This window comes from Canis lupus, chromosome 18 (assembly GCF_003254725.2).
Source record: "Canis lupus dingo isolate Sandy chromosome 18, ASM325472v2, whole genome shotgun sequence".
Classification (NCBI taxonomy): domain Eukaryota; kingdom Metazoa; phylum Chordata; class Mammalia; order Carnivora; family Canidae; genus Canis; species Canis lupus.
In genome coordinates, this window is record NC_064260.1 from 42,542,517 (window position 1) to 42,560,982 (window position 18,466).

The window sequence follows — 18,466 nt, forward strand, 5'->3', positions numbered from 1 at the left end:
CAGGAGGCTGGGGCACCTAGTGATACTTTAGGCACCCTGAGTCCCAAAGGAGTGTTAATCAGAAGGGTTCTAAGACCTTCCTTTCCTGTGCCCAGGTACATGTATTGGACTGACTGGGGTGCAAGCCCCAAAATTGAACGAGCTGGCATGGATGCCTCAAGTCGCCAGGTCATCATCTCTTCCAATCTGACCTGGCCTAATGGATTAGCCATTGACTATGGGTCTCAGAGGCTTTACTGGGCAGATGCTGGCATGAAGACGATTGAATTTGCTGGTCTGGATGGCAGCAAGAGGAAGGTAAGGGTGGTGTGAAGACATCTTACCACAACCCTGACAGCCTCCAGGGCAGCACTCCCTGGCTGGCAGCTAGGAGGACTCAGGTGTGATGGGACGAGTGTGAGGTGTGTGCTGTTCCTTTGAGACTGTGGCTACCCTCCAGAGCCAAGGAGGGTGGGTGGGGGATTGTTGCCTGATGATGAAAGGAAACTTGGGACTTTTAGATTGTGATGCACAGATCTTCCTACTAACCATCACAACTAACGCTGTTTAAGCACCAGTTGTCTGCTGGACACGTGATCGCTCTTTGTTTTTGTTATTGTTTATTGGTATAATTTCAAACTTAAAGTTGTAAGAACTGTCAAATTGTTGTATCATTCTCTATCTACACATACATGTGCATTATCATAATTTTTCTGAACCATTGGAGATTAAATTGAAGACATCCTGTCCTTGACCCCAAAATATTTCAATTTCCTAAGAACAAGGACATTGTCCTAAGTAACCACAGTGCAGGGATCAAAATCAGGAAATTTAACATTGATACAATATTGCTGTCTAATTCATGATCCATATTCAATTTCACTACCAACTGTCCCAATAATGTCCTTTATAGTCTTTTTCTTTTCCTTTTTTCTTTCTTAGGCCAGGATCCAATCCCAGATCACAGTTGTGTTTAGTAGTCATGTCTCTTTAACCTCTAATCTGGAACACTTCCTAATAATTATTTAACCTATGCAGTCAAGGAAATAAATCCTTTCTATGTCTTTCTTGACCTTTGTATTTTCAAAACGTAAATGCCAATTATTTTGTAGAATGTCCCTAAATCTATCCACTGTTTCCTTATGATTGGATTCAGATTGTTTTTGAGGCAAAGGTGCTACATTAAATAAAGTCATGTCCTGCCAGCACGTCTCATCAGCAGGCACAGATAGATGTCAGCTTGTTCCCTCTACTGTGATACTAACTTGGTGTGAGTAAGGTGATTGGTTAAGGTGGTATCTAGTGTGAAGTTGCTGTTTTTCCTTTTGTAATTAAAAAGTAACTGGTGCAGAGGTACTTTGAGATTATGCAACTCATACATGATCTTTTACTGTCATCACACAACCCTTGGAGCCAGGTTGTATCATATAATAGATGTCATGGTCACATCACAGATTGGCAAACTGAAGTTCAGAGAGATTTTATAACTAGTTCTTGCTCAGGGTTGCACAGCAGGTGGTAGTGGGAGAACTGTATCCTGACTCCACATGTAGGTGTGGCTCCATTTTGACCACTGTTCTGTACTCTTGGACCTTGCTGGGGGATGACACAAGTGCTGGGGCCCTGGCAGGTGCTGATCGGAAGTCAGCTTCCCCACCCTTTTGGGCTGACCCTGTATGGAGAGCGCATCTATTGGACTGACTGGCAGACCAAGAGTATACAGAGCGCTGACCGACTGACGGGGCTAGACCGGGAGACCCTGCAGGAGAACTTGGAGAACCTTATGGACATCCACGTCTTCCACCGCCGGCGGCCCCCAGGTGAGCAGCCCTGGACCCGAAGTGGCTTCTCATTGGCCTTCCTTTGCTGTAGACCTCCCCAATGACCACCCCCTCCCCATCCCTTCCCAGTGTCCACACCATGTGCCAGGGAGAATGGAGGCTGCAGCCATTTGTGTCTTCGGTCCCCAAATCCTAGTGGCTTCAGCTGTACCTGCCCCACGGGTATCAACCTGATGTCTGATGGCAAAACCTGCTCACCAGGTAAGTTTGAGCATCACAGACTAGGATAGAGCCTCTCCAGGAGGGGCAGTGGCTCTCTTTCTTCCCTGTGGATGGACTCTACTGTGGGCTGAGAAACCATGGGTCCTGGTACTCTGAGAGGCTTAGGGAGACCAAGAAGTTTTAGAAAAAAAGAGAAGTCTAGGAAGAGGCCCAAGAGACCAGGTAGACAGGATCATAGGCAGAGTCTAACTGGTTCTTATGGTATCTCTATGCATGTCAGAAAAAGATGCTCATTTCTCAGATGCTTTACTTTCATTGTTGGAAAACTGTCATAATATACCGATTCAGTTAGGACAAGTTACTTTAATTCCATCTGTCCGAAGCTGGTATAATAAATATTAAGACATATGATCTCTCCAGCGTTAAGATACCTTCGTTGGGTGTAGCACTTTGTGAGTGCACAAGGTATGTGACAACCTCAACTGGAGGGTCCCAGAAGCAGAGCCTGGCTGCCCAGATGTTAGGAGTTGATGTTTCTCCCTAGGGGATGCTATGTGGCAGGACACATTTTTTTTTTTTGAAGATTTTATTTATTTATTCATGAGAGACACAGGTAGAGAGAGAGGCAGAGACACAGGCAGAGGAAGAAGCCAGCTCCATGCAGGGAGCCCAACGTGGGACTCAATCCTGGGTCTCCAGGATCACGCTCTGGGCTGCAGGCAGCACTAAACCGCCGCACCATGCGGGCTGCCTGGCAGGACACATTTGAACCCTAACTTCCTTGGGAATTTGAATGAGAAGGGATCTGTTAATTGGGACTTCCTGGTTACAGGAAAAACTTAACATGAAGGTTTTTAAACCTCACCGTAAAACTTTCATAATGAGTCACTTCTAAGATATTAACAGAGCTCTCATTTATGACTGTGTGTTAGGCCCAGTGCTAAGTACTTTCCATACATGATCTCTTCTAATCCTCTTCTAATCCCTGCTATGATCCCCATTCTACAGATGTTGAAACATCTCGAACAATTTAAAGAACTTGCCCAGGATCACACTACTAGAAATTAACAAAGACGGGACATGAACTCCAGTTTGCCTTACTCTAGGCCCTCTTACTGACTACACTAGGGTGACTGTCCTCTTTGCTTTCTTCCCCACCTGGGCAGGCATGAACAGTTTCCTCATCTTCGCCAGGAGAATAGACATTCGCATGGTCTCCTTGGACATCCCTTATTTTGCCGATGTGGTGGTACCTATCAACATTACCATGAAGAACACTATTGCCATTGGAGTAGATCCTCAAGAAGGTCCGTGCGGCCCTCCTTTCCTGCCCTCCTCCCTCCCCACCCCCCAGCCCTCTTCTGTGCCTAACCTACTGTAACTGCTCTTCTTCCTCTCCCACCACCTTTGCTTCCTGCTGAGGCCCTAAGGCTTCCTGTTCCCTCTGGCACAGCCCTGCCCTCATCCCTGTAGTGCTTTCTCTATCGTAACGAGGGCATGGTTTAGAGCCTTCCTTGTCCTCTCTGCCAAGAACTTTCCTGTTAACGCTGTTTCTAGACTTCTCTTGACTTCCTCTGCTCAGAGGTATAGGGCTCTCTGACACGCCGGGTGGCTCAGGGCGTGAGTCAGCTCTGCGTATCCCTTTGGAAGAGACGAGGGTCCAGGCTGAGCCAAGCCTTCCCTTTCCAGGAAAGGTGTACTGGTCAGACAGTACACTGCACAGCATCAGCCGTGCCAATCTGGATGGCTCACAGCACGAGGACATCATCACCACAGGTGGGCCTTGCTCCCAGCCCGGGGACCACCTGTCTGGCTACAGAACTCGGGAAGTAGCCCATCTGTTTTAAGGCAGGAGCCAGTGTGCGCTCTTGACTTCCTGCAGGGCTGCAAACCACAGATGGGCTCGCGGTGGATGCCATCGGCCGGAAAGTGTACTGGACAGACACGGGAACCAACCGGATTGAAGTGGGCAACTTGGATGGGTCCATGAGGAAGGTGTTGGTGTGGGAGAACCTTGACAGCCCACGGGCCATCGTGCTGTACCATGAGATGGGGTGAGAGCCGGCTCTGTGGCTCTGGCGGGCGTGGGCGTAGACGGAAGGAAGCAGCGTGCCTCATAGGAACATGGAGCCTGGCCACCGTCGGGCCCTTCTGCTCCTTGTGACTTCTTTCAGGGCAGAGGGCTAATGTAGAGGTAAAGAGCATGAGCCCTGGAGTCAGAAATCCAGGATTCAACTTCCTTTACTATTTATTAGCTGCGTTTGTCCCTTTGGGTCCCATTTTTAACCTCTGATCCACAACTTCCTCACAGTAAGTGGAAGTGATAGTGAAAATCTATACCTCATGCTCTTGGGAGGATTGAGAGAATATGTGGAAAATTCTTTTAAAAAAAAAATTGGGAGGGCAGCCCAGGTGACTCGGTGGTTTAGCACCTGCCTTTGGCCCGGGGTGTGGTCCTGGAGTCCTGGGATCGAGTCCCGCATCAGGCTCCCTGCATGGAGCCATGCTTCTCTCTCTGCCTCTTTCTCTCTGTGTCTCTCATGAATAAATAAATAAAATATTTTAAAATAAAAAAATAAAATAAAATAAAATAATTTTGGTAGGGGATCCCAGGTGGCTCAGTCAGTTGGAGGATCTGACTCTTGGTTCTGGTTCAGGCTGTGATCTCAGGGTCATGAGATGGAGCTGTTTCAGGCTCTGCGCTCAATGTGGAGACTGAAATGTTGAGATTGTTTCTTTGTCTCCCTTTGCCCCTCCCGCTCATGCTCTTGCTCTCTCTCTAAAATAAATTAAATCTTAAAAAAAAATACATAAAAATTGTGATAAAAAGCAATATATAGGGGGCTGGGGTGGCTCAGTTGGTTAAGTGCCTTTGGCTCAAGTCACGATCCCAAGGGCCTGAGATAGAGCCCCGAGTTGGGCTCCCTGCTGAGCAGGGAGCCTGCTTTTCCCTCTCCTATGCCTGTTGTTCCCCCTGCTTATGCTTGTGCGTGCATTCTCTCTTTCTCTCTTTTTGTCAAGTAAATAAATAAAATATTTTTTAAAAGATTTTATTTATTCATGAGAGACACAGAGAGAGAGAGAGAGATGCAGAGACAGAGGCAGAGGGAGAAGCAGGCTCCATGCAGGGAGCCTGACATGGGACTCGATCCCGGGTCTCTAGGATCACACCTTGGGCCGCAGGCGGCGCTAAACCGCTGCGCCACCGGGGCTGCCCTAAAATATTTTTTTAAGTTTTAAAAAATGAAATTTACCATCCTAACCATTTTTTTTTTAATTTTTGGTTTTTCTTGTTTATTTTGTTTTTGTTTTTGTTTTTTTAAGATTTTATTTATTTATCCATGAGAGACATAGAGAGAGGCAGAGACAGGCAGAGGGAGAAGCAGGCTCCATGCAGGGAGTCCAATGTGGGACTCGATCCCAGGACTCCAGGATCACACCCTGGGCTGAAGTCAGGGGCCAAACCATTGAGCCACCCAGGGATCCAAGATTTTTAGTTATTTCATGAGAGACACAGAGAGAGGCAGAGACATAGGCAGAGGGAGAAGCAGGCTCCCTGGGAGGAGTCCGATACAGAACTCGATCCCAGGACCCTGGGATCACTATCTGAACCAAAAGCAGACACTCAACCGCTGAGCCACCCAGGTGCCCCCATCTTTTTTTTTTTTTTTCAAGATTTTATTTATTTATTCATGATAGTCATCAGAGAGAGAGAGAGAGAGAGGCAGAGACACAGGCAGAGGGAGAAGCAGGCTCCATGCACCGGGAACCCGACGTGGGATTCGATCCCGGGTCTCCAGGATCGCGCCCTGGGCCAAAGGCAGGCGCCAAACCGCTGCGCCACCCAGGGATCCCCAGGTGCCCCCATCTTAACCATTTTTTTAAGTGTACAGCTCGGTAAAGTATATTCATATTATGGTGAAACAGATCTTCAGAACTTTTTCTGGAGAAAAAGTGCAAATCTGAAACTCTATACCCATAGATAATTCTATTTTTTATAAAATACTTTTCACAGCATTTGGCCTATGGTCAGTACTTATGGTATATAGGAGCTATGGAGGGATCCCTGGGTGGCGCAGCGGTTTGGCGCCTGCCTTTGGCCCAGGGCGCGATCTTGGAGATCCGGGATCAGGTCCCACGTCGGGCCCCCGGTGCATGGAGCCTGCTTCTCCCTCTGCCTGTGTCTCTGCCTCTCTCTCTCTCACTGTGTGCCTATCATAAATTAAAAAAAAAAAAAAAATTAAGGAGCTATGGACATGGCAGCACGTATTTTTCCTTGCCTAGGTTCATGTACTGGACAGACTGGGGGGAGAACGCAAAGCTAGAGCGGTCTGGAATGGATGGCTCAGACCGGACTGTGCTCATCAGCAACAACCTCGGATGGCCCAATGGGCTGACCGTGGACAAGGCCAGTTCCCAATTGCTCTGGGCTGATGCCCATACAGAGGTGAGAGTCCTGCTCCTGTTGCTTCCCAGAAACCTGGGAAGACAGAAGAGGACTGTTGAGGATCTCCAGTCTGGGTTCCTGGTCTACTCATAGCCATCCCCCACCCTCTCCTTTCACTATAGCGAATTGAAGCTGCCGACCTGAATGGTGGCAGTCGGCACACACTGGTGTCACCTGTGCAGCACCCATATGGCCTCACCCTGCTTGACTCCTATATCTACTGGACTGACTGGCAGACCCGTAGCATCCACCGTGCTGACAAGGGAACTGGCAGCAATGTCATCCTGGTGAGGTCCAACCTGCCGGGCCTCATGGACATCCAGGCTGTGGACCGGGCACAGCCACTGGGTAAGAGGACCCATGGGGCTGTGCATCAGAGCTGGCTTTTGGGGCGTATTTTAGTGCCAGAGACAGGTCCAGAGTACAGAGAGATTCTTTTACAATGTCAGAGACAAGGACCTACTGGAACCCCTTCCTAAATCAGGCTGTGTTCCATCTGGGTATGGCTCGTACTACAACTGCATGATGCTGTCACCTTTAAAAGACTCCTGAAGGGAGACACACCTGCTCCTTCTCCCTCATCTGTGCCAGTCACTAAATTCTGTCACTTAGAACAGCAGACAATCAGGCACAAGAAACTAGGGCCTTTGTAAGTTTCACACACTAAGCCAGGCTGGTCAAAGCTCGTGCCTCTCGCCTCACCAGGTTTTAACAAGTGTGGCTCTAGAAATGGCGGCTGCTCCCACCTCTGCTTGCCTCGGCCCTCGGGCTTTTCCTGCGCCTGCCCCACTGGCATCCAGCTGAAGGGAGATGGGAAGACCTGCGATCCCTCTCCCGAGACCTACTTGCTCTTCTCCAGCCGTGGCTCCATCCGGCGTATCTCGCTGGACACTAGCGACCACACAGATGTGCACATCCCTGTTCCTGAGCTAAACAATGTCATCTCCCTGGACTATGACAGTGTGGATGGAAAGGTCTATTATACGGATGTGTTCCTGGATGTTATCAGGTATGAGTGTCCCTGAAATCTCCAGAGGACACAGACCCATTTCTGATCCCTGATGGAGGTCCGTGTTGACCTCTAAATAGACTGAATGATTTGATAGCTTGGGTCATGAGTTCTGATCCTGATTTGTTTGCTTATCAGTTATAATACAGTTCAAATTTTGGTTGTTTTTGTTGTTGTTGTTATTTATTTCCAGATGAATAGAAGCCCATTATGTAAAACAGTCAGGCTGGGGATCTGGAGCCTTTACCCTACTATTGGGCCCTGAGGGAGTTCCAAAGATCCCCTAAGACTCAGTGATGAGTAGGCCATGTATCTGTATTACAATACAGGAGTCCTGCCCAAATGCTGAGGCTTGTGGTTGTTCACAGGGTTGCACTTTGCTGTTTTAAAAATATTTTTGTTTTATTTCACTTTTTATTATTCTGTCAGTTTTTAAAAAGATTTTTTTTATTTATTCATCAGAGACAGAGAGAGAGAGAGAGAGAGAGAGAGAGGCAGAGACACAGGCAGAGGGAGAAGAAGGCTCCATGCAGGGAGCCTGACATGGGACTCGATCCCGGGTCTCCAGGATCACGCCTTGGGCCAAAGGTGGCACTAAACTGCTGAGCTACCCGGGCTGCCCAATTTTTTTATCCCATCGTAGTTGAGGAATGTGATGCCCTGCCACTAGTATGAGAGGTTTACCGTGGCAGAGATTCTCATGTGAAAATATAGGGGCACTCACCTTTCATTCACCTTTGTTCTCCCTACTGGGTGTATTAGAATCTCATGCTGAGGGATGCCTGGGTGCCTCAGCTGATTAAGCATCTGCCTTTGGCTCAGGTCACGATCCCAGGGTCCTAGGATGGAGCCCCACATCAGGCTCCCTACTCAGTGGGGAGCCCGTTTCTCCCTCTCTTCCTCACCCTTGCTTGTGCTCTCTCTCTCAAATAAATAAACAAAATCTTAAAAGAAAAAAAAAAAAGAATCTCATGCTGGTAACAGGTAGGAATATGTAGTTTAGAGAAGTTCCTTAAGTGTTTGTGACATACTCCCATCCTGTGGTTGAAGTACCTGGTATAGGACTAATGTAAAAATACATGGGTAGATTTTGACAAATTTACTTTTCTTATCATTACCACCTAGCAATCCTTATCACTTCCTTAAGTTATATGGGGAATTACTAACCTGTCTTCTGTAAGACATGGGCCCAAACACCTCCTATTTATAGCAGGAAATATTCTGTCCTCCCGAGAATTTGTTCGTTAATTCTTTTTTTTTTTTTTTAAGATTTTTTATTTATTTATTCATGAGAGACACAGAGAGAGAGGCAGAGACACAGGCAGAGGGAGAAGCAGACTCTATCCAGGGAGCCCGACGTGGGACTCGATCCCGGGTCCCCAGGATCAGACCCTGGACTGAAGGCAGTGCTAAACCGTTGAGCCACCTGGGCTGTCTTGTTTGTTAATTCTGCTAATATTTTGAGTATCTACTGTGCTAGGTGCTGAGGAATGTACTGGTAGATATGTGGTCTCTGCCTCTGTGGAGCTTGCAGTCTAGTAAGGATCTACTTAAAGGAACATGGATTAAAGGGGTTCCAGTCTAGGGGTGACTGTCTAGCTTAGTTGAAGGAACATGTGACTCATGATCTTGGTGTAGCAATTACTTAAATAAATATAACTTTAAAAAGGAGGGGGATGTTTCAGTCTATTTCTGGTCAGTCAGGTCAGTTATCCAATACTGGGCTGTTCCCTAGGCGAGCGGATCTGAATGGCAGCAACATGGAAACAGTGATCGGGCGTGGGCTGAAGACCACCGATGGGCTGGCAGTAGACTGGGTGGCCAGGAATCTGTACTGGACAGATACAGGTCGAAATACCATTGAAGCATCAAGGCTAGATGGTTCCTGCCGCAAGGTGCTGATCAACAACAGCCTGGATGAGCCTCGGGCCATTGCTGTTTTTCCCCGAAAGGGGTAAGTTAATGGCCAACAGAAGAGAGACCCAGGAAAAAAGCCCCCAATGAAGAGTTTCTTGGAAGATGCCTATATATTAATGGTATCCAAGTGTCCCCTGTATTCTCTCAGCCCCTGGGTGTTATCTTCCCATGCCTTGGTGATGATGGCAGTGTTGTATCTCAGGTACCTCTTCTGGACGGATTGGGGCCACATTGCCAAGATTGAGCGGGCAAATTTGGACGGCTCTGAGCGGAAGGTCCTCATCAACACAGACCTGGGTTGGCCCAATGGCCTTACCCTGGACTATGATACCCGCAGGTGGGAACCTTGTCCTGGTAGCTTCCTGAAATTGGGTGGGCAGATGAAAGGATGGTTGAGATTCAGACAGTGAAAATGAAAAGATGGAAAGCTCTTTGTTAGGTAAGGAGGAAAAAGCAGTGAGAAGGATGAGAAGATATACTCTGAACCTGGCCCTCAGTCCTCAGATGGATTTTATTTGTATGGTTTACATGTTTTTGATTTGAGTGTCTTTAGCAGAACACATCCTCTGGCTGGACCACCAGTCCCATGACTCCCTCCCTACCTGTTGAAGGCTGATTTTTTGCGTGTTACTTTTCTGATCCCTCCACTCATTGGAATTCACAACTCCTTGTCTAGATCAAAAATGCTAGAGGGTGGGAGAAGAGGGTGACAGAGGCTTTGAGGCAGTCTGTTTCCCTTTCTGCCCCCAGAACAGGAGAAAACAATCAAAGGCACCTGTAGAGCTGGGCTAGCGAAGAGGAATGCTTTCATCCTTTAACTTCAGTGATGTCCTTTTAGACTGAGATCTCTTCTTAAAGAGTATTCTCAAGAATGTGGGCTTCAATTCTTGGGAAGGAGTCAAAGAGTGATCAGGTTACTGAAGATGAGCCTGGTCACTAGACTCTCTACTCCATACCCAGACAGCTCTGCCCCCTCGCCCCCTACTTGAGTCACCAGCTTTTCTTCTTCAGCTTTGGGACTCGCAATGACCTCTGATTATCAAGGGTGCTTTTTGACTGCTCACAGCAACTACTGGTTCAGCTCAGGAGGGGGACAGATAGCTTCTTTGGGGGGAAGGACTCGGCTTCTTGGCAATCATTTTGAGCAGCCACCTTCTCTCTTTTCCTTCATAGGATCTATTGGGTAGATGCACATCTGGACCGCATTGAGAGCGCTGACCTCAATGGGAAGCTACGGCAGGTGTTACTCAGCCATGTCTCCCACCCCTTTGCTCTCACCCAGGTATTGGCTCAGGAGAGACAACTAAACCTCCTTGATGAGGGGTGTTTCCTCAGGGTTCCAAGTTGACAGCCTCTATCCTAGTTGCTTCTCCACAGGCATGCCATGGAAACCCATTTTAGGGGCATTTCCCATACACTGACACCTTGCCATGGTGTGCCTGCTACTTCTATCCCACCACTCCATGTTCTAGCATTTGAGGGAGGGGCTCTCAAATGTAGGTTCCTGGGCCCTGGGATATAAAGAATCTGCATTGTGAGTGTTGGGCTCAGGAATGTGTATTTTAACAGATTCCCTAGTTGATTGTAATGCTGTGTTTCCAACATCTGAGCCCAGGCAGCTTGCTTAGTGGCAGTAGGGTGGAGTGGCTATGAGCCAGAGTTTTGAGGCAACCAGCCAGTTGGCATGTGTTTACTAAGTGCCTCGAATCTGCCAGCTCTGTGGGTTCAAGCTCCGCCTGTATCATTGAATAAGTGCAACTTTGGACAAGATACTGAACTTCTCTAAGCTTCACTTACCATTACCATTTAATAATGGTGTCCAACTGAAATATACACAAAGCATTAGCACACTATCTAGTACTCAGTGCATGTTATTTTTAATCATTTTAATTATTGCTGGCTGTCATTTTTGAGTTCTAACCCTGTACGACAATTCAGGGAAGAGAAAAAGGAGATCTACCAAGCCTGAGGCCAAAACAGGGATTCTCAATCATTTAAAAATCTTTGGTCTTTTTGACAAATTTCCACTTAAACCTGCGTTGTACATGATATCCTGCCAGCCAATAAGATTTTGGCTATACTTAACGATAAGCCTCTCCCATGCCATACTGCAATATCAAACTACAAGATGATATTGAATATGATTTCTCAATATTTAAGTGTCCCCTTTGATTTCTCATATATACCCAGAAGCAGGAGGGAACCACCTTCTCTTCCCTCCCCACCCCTGCTTGAGAATCTCAGGATCACTGCATTAGATGGCAGCTTTCCCCAGAAGTAACCAGAAGATTTGGGCCAGGGCTCTAAGTGAAGGGCCCAGAAGAGTAGGGACCTTAGAAGAACCCCCTGCCCCCAGGTTACTCCTATTTGCTAGGTACAAGAACTCATTATTCATTGAGCCACTCAGTTAACTGAGGATTGGGTGTGAGTGCTAAAAATTGAGAGATAAATACATTTTTTGTTCTTGAAGAATTTAATCTTCCATGACAGACATGTAAACGAATGACCATGGAGCATAAAAGGTAGTAGGCATGGAACAGCATGAAGGGTGAATTCTGTATGGATTATGGGGAGCTTTCCTGGATGGTGCCATATTGGGGACACCTGCAAGTGTGTGCTGGATAAGAGACATAGAGGGCATTTCAGCAGAGGGAATGTATATCCTGAAGCACAGGAGATCTACTGGGGTCAGACTGTTGAATAAAATTTACCCTTTATTGGGTTTTCCTGTTGAGTAGCAGGACAGGTGGATCTACTGGACAGACTGGCAGACCAAGTCAATCCAGCGTGTTGACAAGTACTCAGGCCGCAACAAGGAGACAGTGTTGGCGAATGTAGAAGGGCTCATGGATATCATTGTGGTTTCTCCCCAACGACAGACAGGTGGGCTCCCGGGTCCTGAGCCTGCTTCCTTACCATTAGTGGGGTGGTTTGTCTTCCCAAGGGCTCTTAATGACCAAGACAATGAGACTCACAGGGAGCCTTTTGGTTCCCATTTTAAGCTCTTAGACCTTTTTCAGCCCCATGTGGCTGTACCCCTTCTGCCCTACTGCCCTAAGGTGAGGTGGCCCTGGGGCTCCTCCTTTCTGAGAAGTGTCAAATTGGGAGACCTGATTCTATCCCAAACCAGATACTCACCCGCTTTGCCTCTAGGGACCAATGCCTGTGGTGTGAACAATGGAGGCTGCACCCACCTCTGCTTTGCCAGAGCCTCAGACTTTGTATGTGCATGTCCTGATGAGCCAGATGGCCGGCCCTGCTCCCTTGGTGAGTTGGATTGAATTGCCCCCTGGAACAGCAGAGCCCTAAGAGTGGCAGGAGATCATCAGCCTCAGCTTTGTCATTTCAGATGGGATCTGCTTCAGGGGGTAACGCAAAGTGACTGAGAACAATTAATTTGAGCTTTGGAATAGTACAAATCTGGGTGTGTCAGGCTTTTGGCATTTACTAGAATGGAATTCAGGTCTCCTAGTTCCCTGATCCCTGCTGTGGCCTGTAAACTGCTATCTTTTCCTGACCTTTGTGGACCAGCGAGCCATCCAGAGCTAATAATATTGGAACCCAGGGGTGCCTGGGTGGTTCAGTTGGTTAAGTGTCTGCCTTTGACTTGGGTCATGATCCCAGGGTCCTCAAATCAAGCCCCACATCAGGCTCCTTGCTCAGCATGGAACCTGCTTCTCCCTCTCCCACTGCCTGCCACTCCGCCTGCTTGTGCGTGCCCTCACCCACCCCCCTGCCTCTCTGTCAAAGAAACAAATAAAATCTTTTACAGAAAATATTGGAGCCCAAGTCCATTTTATACAGAATTAAGAGAATATTGGAGCCCAAATCCATTTTTTTTACAGAATTAAGAGCCTCTAATAAGGATGCCTAGGATTAGGGTAGCTATAAGATTGCTTCATCAGCTGTCCCAGGGTGCTATTCTTGGGTCATATGTAGAGACTGAGGGTTCCAGGGACTCACTCCAGTCCTCTTTTTCTCTCCAGTACCTGGTGTAGTGCCCCCAGCTCCCAAGGCTACCAGCATAAGTGAAAGGAGCCCAGTGCTACCCAACACACTGCCTACCACCTTGCATTCCTCTACCACCCGGACCCGCACATCTCTGGAGGAGGTTGAAGGAAGGTAAGTGTATTCAGTATGGGATTCAGGGCTCTTTTTTCCAAATCACCATCTCTCACCAGCAGAAGACCGCGTTCATAGCTCAGTCATTTCCTTTATGGCATTCCTCCTTTTCTGTGACATTTTCATACAACCTGTTTAGTAGATGGTCTTCTACAGTTTACTTAGAAGCCACCAAGTCATAGTGATCTCTGGGGTGTGGCTTTAGGACTTGGAACATCCTCAGGGTTGTGATAGCCTTAGCTTATAATGACTTCAGACACACATGCATGTATGTGCACATGTGTGTACAGATGTACACACACACATCCTATTATTAAATAAGCATAACCATGAACAGTTCTCAGATCAAGTATAAAATATGTATTTAATTAAATTGATGGTACTATCAGTTTAAGATGCATTCTAATTGAGAATGTCAACTGAAAAAATGACCAACATCAATTGTGAGATGCCACTGATTGTTTATTTGTTTGTTTGTTTTTTGAGATGCCACTGATTGTAAGACACATTCCTGTTCCAGAGGTGTTGGTTTTATATTCTAACAATATAAATATAAAATAAGACACATCTTAAATTTGATTGAATATGATATTACATTTAATTTAGAGAAATTCTCATGTTTTTTTTATTTATACTTTGCAAGAAAAATAATGTGGAAGTATGGATAGAAATTAAGAAATAGGCCCAATATAGGGAAGCCTGGGTGGCTCGGTGGTTGAGACCCTCTGCCTTTGGCTCAGGGCGTGATACCAGGGTCCTGGGATGGAGTGCCGCATCAGGCTTCTTGCATGGGGCCTGCTTTTTCTCCCTCTGCCTGTGTTTCTGCCTCTCTTTCTATGTCTCTCATGAATAAATAAATAAAATCTTAAAAAAAAAAAAAAGAAGAAAGAAGCCTGATATATAGTTACTCTTAATATTTTTTATTTGATATATGTATAAATTGCAAAATGATTTGCACAGTGAGTTTAGTTAACATCCATCACCACACATAGCCGCAAATTATTTTTCTTATGATGAGAACTTTTTAGATTTACTCTTTTATCAACTTCCAAATGTAGAATATAGTATTGTTGATGATATTCACTATGCTGTACATTATTTCCCCAGGACTTAGTTATCTTATAACTAGAAATTTGCATGTTTTGAACACCTTCATTCATTTTATCCATCCCTGCTACCTCCCACCTCTGGCAAACACCAATCTATGAGTTTGGGTTGTTTGTTTTTTTTCATATTCCAGTATAAATGAGGTTGCATGGTATTTGTCTTTCTCCATCTATTTCATTTAGCATAATGTACTCAAGGTCCACCTATATAGTCACAAATGGCAGAATGTCTTTTTTTTTTTTTCTGAATAATATTCCATTATATATTGGGGTAACTGGGTGGCTCAGTCTGTTGAGCATCCAGCTCTTGATTTCAGTTCAGGTCATAGTCTCAGGGTTATGAGATCAAGCCCTGCATTGGGCTCCACTCTGAGCTCAGAGTTGGCTTGTCCCTCTCCCTCTGCTCCTCCCCACTACTTGTGCTCTCTCTTTCTCTCAAATAAATAAGTAAATAAAATCTTTAAAAGAAAAAAGAAAGAAAAAAATTCCACCTTATATATATATGCCACATTTTCTTTATACACTCATCCATCAGTGGATACACTCATCCATCAGTGGATAGGTTGTTTCCATGTTGTGCCTATTGTAAATAATGCTACAGTGAATGAGGATGTAGATACCTTTTCAAGATAGTGATTTACTTTCCTATTATTACTATTTTGATATCTATCTTTCTAGACATTTTTCTATTAAGACATTTTCTTTCCATTGTGATATACTGGTCTCCTTATTTTCAGTATCAACTTCAGCTTAAAAGATAATTAATTTCAATTCTGGAAGCAGAAATATAATAATAATCCCAAATGAGAGCTCTAGACTCATGTCTTTATTTTATTATTATTATTATTATTATTATCATTATTATTATTATTTTAGACTCATGTCTTTACAGTTATAAAATTTGCGTGGTGCCTGGATGGCTCAGTTGGTAGAGCATGTGACTCGTTAGCTCAAGGTCATGAGTTCAAGCCCCACACTGGGTGTAGAGTTTACTTAAAAAATAAAAAAGAAGGGCACCTAGGTGCTCAGTCAGTTAAGCATCTCCCTTTAGCTCAGGTCATAATCCCAGGGTCCTGAGATTGAGCCCCGTGTCAGGCTCCCTGCTCATCTGGGAGCCTGCTTCTCTCTCCCTCTGTCCATCCCTTGACCCCAACTCCTACACATGCTCTCTCTCTCTCTCTCTCTCAAATGAATAAAATCTTTAAAAAATAAAGTCTGAGAACTAGAATTAGGGTATTAATAAATGAATAAAATAAAATTTGCACATGATCGAATTAATTCTATTTGCCCCATTTTCTCTTTTTAGTTTATACAGAAAGGCAAACATCCGGAACCCCTGAGTGGCTCAGTGGTTGAGTGTCTGCCTTTGTCTCGGGTCGTGATCCCGGAGTCCTGGGATCGAGTCCTGAATCAGGCTCCCTGCTCAGTGGGGAGCCTGCTTCTCCCTCTGCCTATGTCCCAGCCTCTCTCTCTGTGTCTCTCATGAATAAATAAATGAAATCTTAAAAAAAAAAAAAAAAAAAAAAAGGCAAACATCCAGATATAAACATGTAGCTTTTTTACTAACTTTTAAGTACTATCAATCATGATTAATCTGATTTTCTTTAGGATAATTTAGAAAACTTCTGAACCCTACTAAGATATTTTCTTAAATTCAGAGTCTATTTGAAGACTTCATGCATCTTGGTTTCAAATGCTCTTTTAAATAGCTTTTCTCTAGCCTTTTAGGATATGCCTTTAATTGCCTGTTCATAATGTGCCACAAAGAAGTTACCTTCTTAGCATTTCAAGCTGGTTCTCTGAGCCCTCCCTCTGGATGTCTTGCATATTCCCTGGTGAAAGAATGAAGAGAAGAAAAACAATTTTTTTCAAGGTCTATTTAGACCTTGTGATAATCTGTATCCAATCAGAGGTTTGGTTGGCTGGTAGTTTCTTCCAGCTCATCCTGGTAGTTTAATAAATCCTCCCATTGGTACCTTAGCATTCTGTCAGCAGACTTCCAGCTCACTTCCAAACCTACTTCTCCTTTTTGGAGGAATCTTTTTTAAAGCCTATTTATATATTTATTTAAAAATTTTGTTTAAAGATTTTATTTATTTATTCATGAGAGACACAGAGAGAGAGGCAGAGACACAGGCAGAGGGAGAAGCAGGCTCCTTGTGGGGAGCCCAGTTCAAGACTTGATCCCAGGACCCCGGGATCATGCCCTGAACCAAAGGCAGACGCTCAACCACTGAGCCACCCAGGCATCCCTAAAACCCATTTAAGCATGGGGCTCCTGGATTGTTCAGTAAGTTGAACAGCTGACTTTTGATTGGCTCAGGTCATTCATGATCTCAGTCCTGCATCAGGTTCCGTGCTCAGCTGGGAGTCTGCTTGAGACTCTCTCTCCCTGGGCTCCCCTGCCCCCACTCGTATTCTCTCTCATTCTTTCTCTCTCTCTCTCTCTCTCCCCCAAATAAATAAATAAATCTTTTTTTAAAAAAAACATTTAAGGGGCACTTAGGTGGCTCAGTCGATTAAGTTTCTGCCTTCGACTCAGGTCATGATCCCAGGACTCTGGGATTGAGCCCAGCATTGGGCTCTCTGCTTAGTGGGGAGGCTGCTTCTCCCTCTGCCTCTGTCTGCTGCTCCTCCTCTCTCTCTCTCTCTCTCTCTGTCAAATAAATAAATAAAATCTTTTAAGAAAAGAAAGAAAGAAAGAAAGAAAGAAAGAAAGAAAGAAAGAAAGAAAGACCATTTAAATATGATGTAGCATCTTGAAGACAGTGACTCACAATGATTTCTCTATATTTCCTAGTCTATGCTTCTGATGTCTCCCATCAAGTACAATCAGATATCTAAAAGTTCCACTCATAGCCCTTTCCCCCTGTCCTTCTTAGGACTTTCCTTTTCTTTTTCTTTTTTTATTTAAGAGAGGGAGAGAGAGAGAGAGAGAATCTTAAGCAGGCTCCACACCCTGCCCAGAGACTTACTTGGAGCTCGATCTCACAACCCCAAGATCATGACCTAGCCTAAAAATCAGGAGTCAGATACTGAACCAACTGAGCCCCCCAGGCCCCCCCCCCAGGACTTTCTCTCTTACCTGGAGGAAGGCAAGATCTTTATCAAATACAAGTAGCCCTCACATTCTGTTTTCTCTGCCCCACAGATGCTCTGAAAAGGATGCCCAGCTGGGCCTCTGTGCACATTCCAATGAGGCTGTACCTGCTGCTCCAGGTGAGCCCTGAGTGCCCAACTATTTTGGAAAAGGATGTAAGGGATCCAAGTCTCCACTGATAGCTTCCAGAACCTCCATGGGGATGCTCTGGGGTTGTTGAACCCATGTCTCAGAGTAAATAAATAGAAAAACTAATATTAGCTAGCTACCATTTATGGAGTGCTTTCCATATGCCAGCCATTTTGCTAAGCTGTATGTATGTGTCTGCACATATACATGTGTGCATATATATGTATGTAAATGCTCATGTTTCACTGCCACCAGGCTATGAGCATTTTATTATTTACATTTAACTGATGAGAAAACATAGGGTTCAAGTTAAGTGTCTTGCCATAAGTCACATTGGCCAGTAAGTAGTGGAATTGGCATTAGAGCTGGCAGGCAGGCTGTTAGGTTTTGTCTCAGCCCTCTACCCTGTAGCCTTTTCCCTGGCTGTCCTCAGATGGTGTGGCATCCAACCCCTACTAAAGGAGCCCTCTGTCTTCCATCCCTCACACCAACTGGAGGATTGTCATTGGTCCCCACCTAGCATCTCTGTTCCTCCTAGGGGAAGGACTTCATGTCAGCTACGTCATTGGTGGACTCCTCAGTATTCTGCTGATTTTGGTGGTGATCGCAGCTTTGATGCTATACAGGTAACCTCAGCCTCATTGCGGGGGCCAT

General features: G+C 45.5%; 1 protein-coding gene across 2 annotated transcripts in view; it reads left to right on the top strand.

The window, feature by feature from the left end:
• The window catches only part of LRP4 (LDL receptor related protein 4), a 52,247-nt gene that overhangs the window by 27,082 nt on the left and 6,699 nt on the right, over positions 1 to 18,466 (top strand). For both annotated transcript variants that reach the window (XR_004806490.2, XM_025452052.3), the window contains exons 20-36: positions 96 to 297; positions 1,610 to 1,799; positions 1,890 to 2,021; positions 3,149 to 3,289; positions 3,672 to 3,758; positions 3,865 to 4,036; positions 6,267 to 6,429; positions 6,552 to 6,777; positions 7,135 to 7,438; positions 9,174 to 9,392; positions 9,558 to 9,692; positions 10,529 to 10,637; positions 12,094 to 12,238; positions 12,509 to 12,622; positions 13,342 to 13,477; positions 17,735 to 17,802; positions 18,351 to 18,438. Coding sequence is in view for 1 of the 2 variants with exons in the window: in XM_025452052.3 (XP_025307837.1) it covers positions 96 to 297; positions 1,610 to 1,799; positions 1,890 to 2,021; positions 3,149 to 3,289; positions 3,672 to 3,758; positions 3,865 to 4,036; positions 6,267 to 6,429; positions 6,552 to 6,777; positions 7,135 to 7,438; positions 9,174 to 9,392; positions 9,558 to 9,692; positions 10,529 to 10,637; positions 12,094 to 12,238; positions 12,509 to 12,622; positions 13,342 to 13,477; positions 17,735 to 17,802; positions 18,351 to 18,438 (2,631 nt within the window). In the remaining variant the exon portion in view is untranslated. The remainder of the gene's footprint in view (positions 1 to 95; positions 298 to 1,609; positions 1,800 to 1,889; positions 2,022 to 3,148; positions 3,290 to 3,671; positions 3,759 to 3,864; positions 4,037 to 6,266; positions 6,430 to 6,551; positions 6,778 to 7,134; positions 7,439 to 9,173; positions 9,393 to 9,557; positions 9,693 to 10,528; positions 10,638 to 12,093; positions 12,239 to 12,508; positions 12,623 to 13,341; positions 13,478 to 17,734; positions 17,803 to 18,350; positions 18,439 to 18,466) is intronic.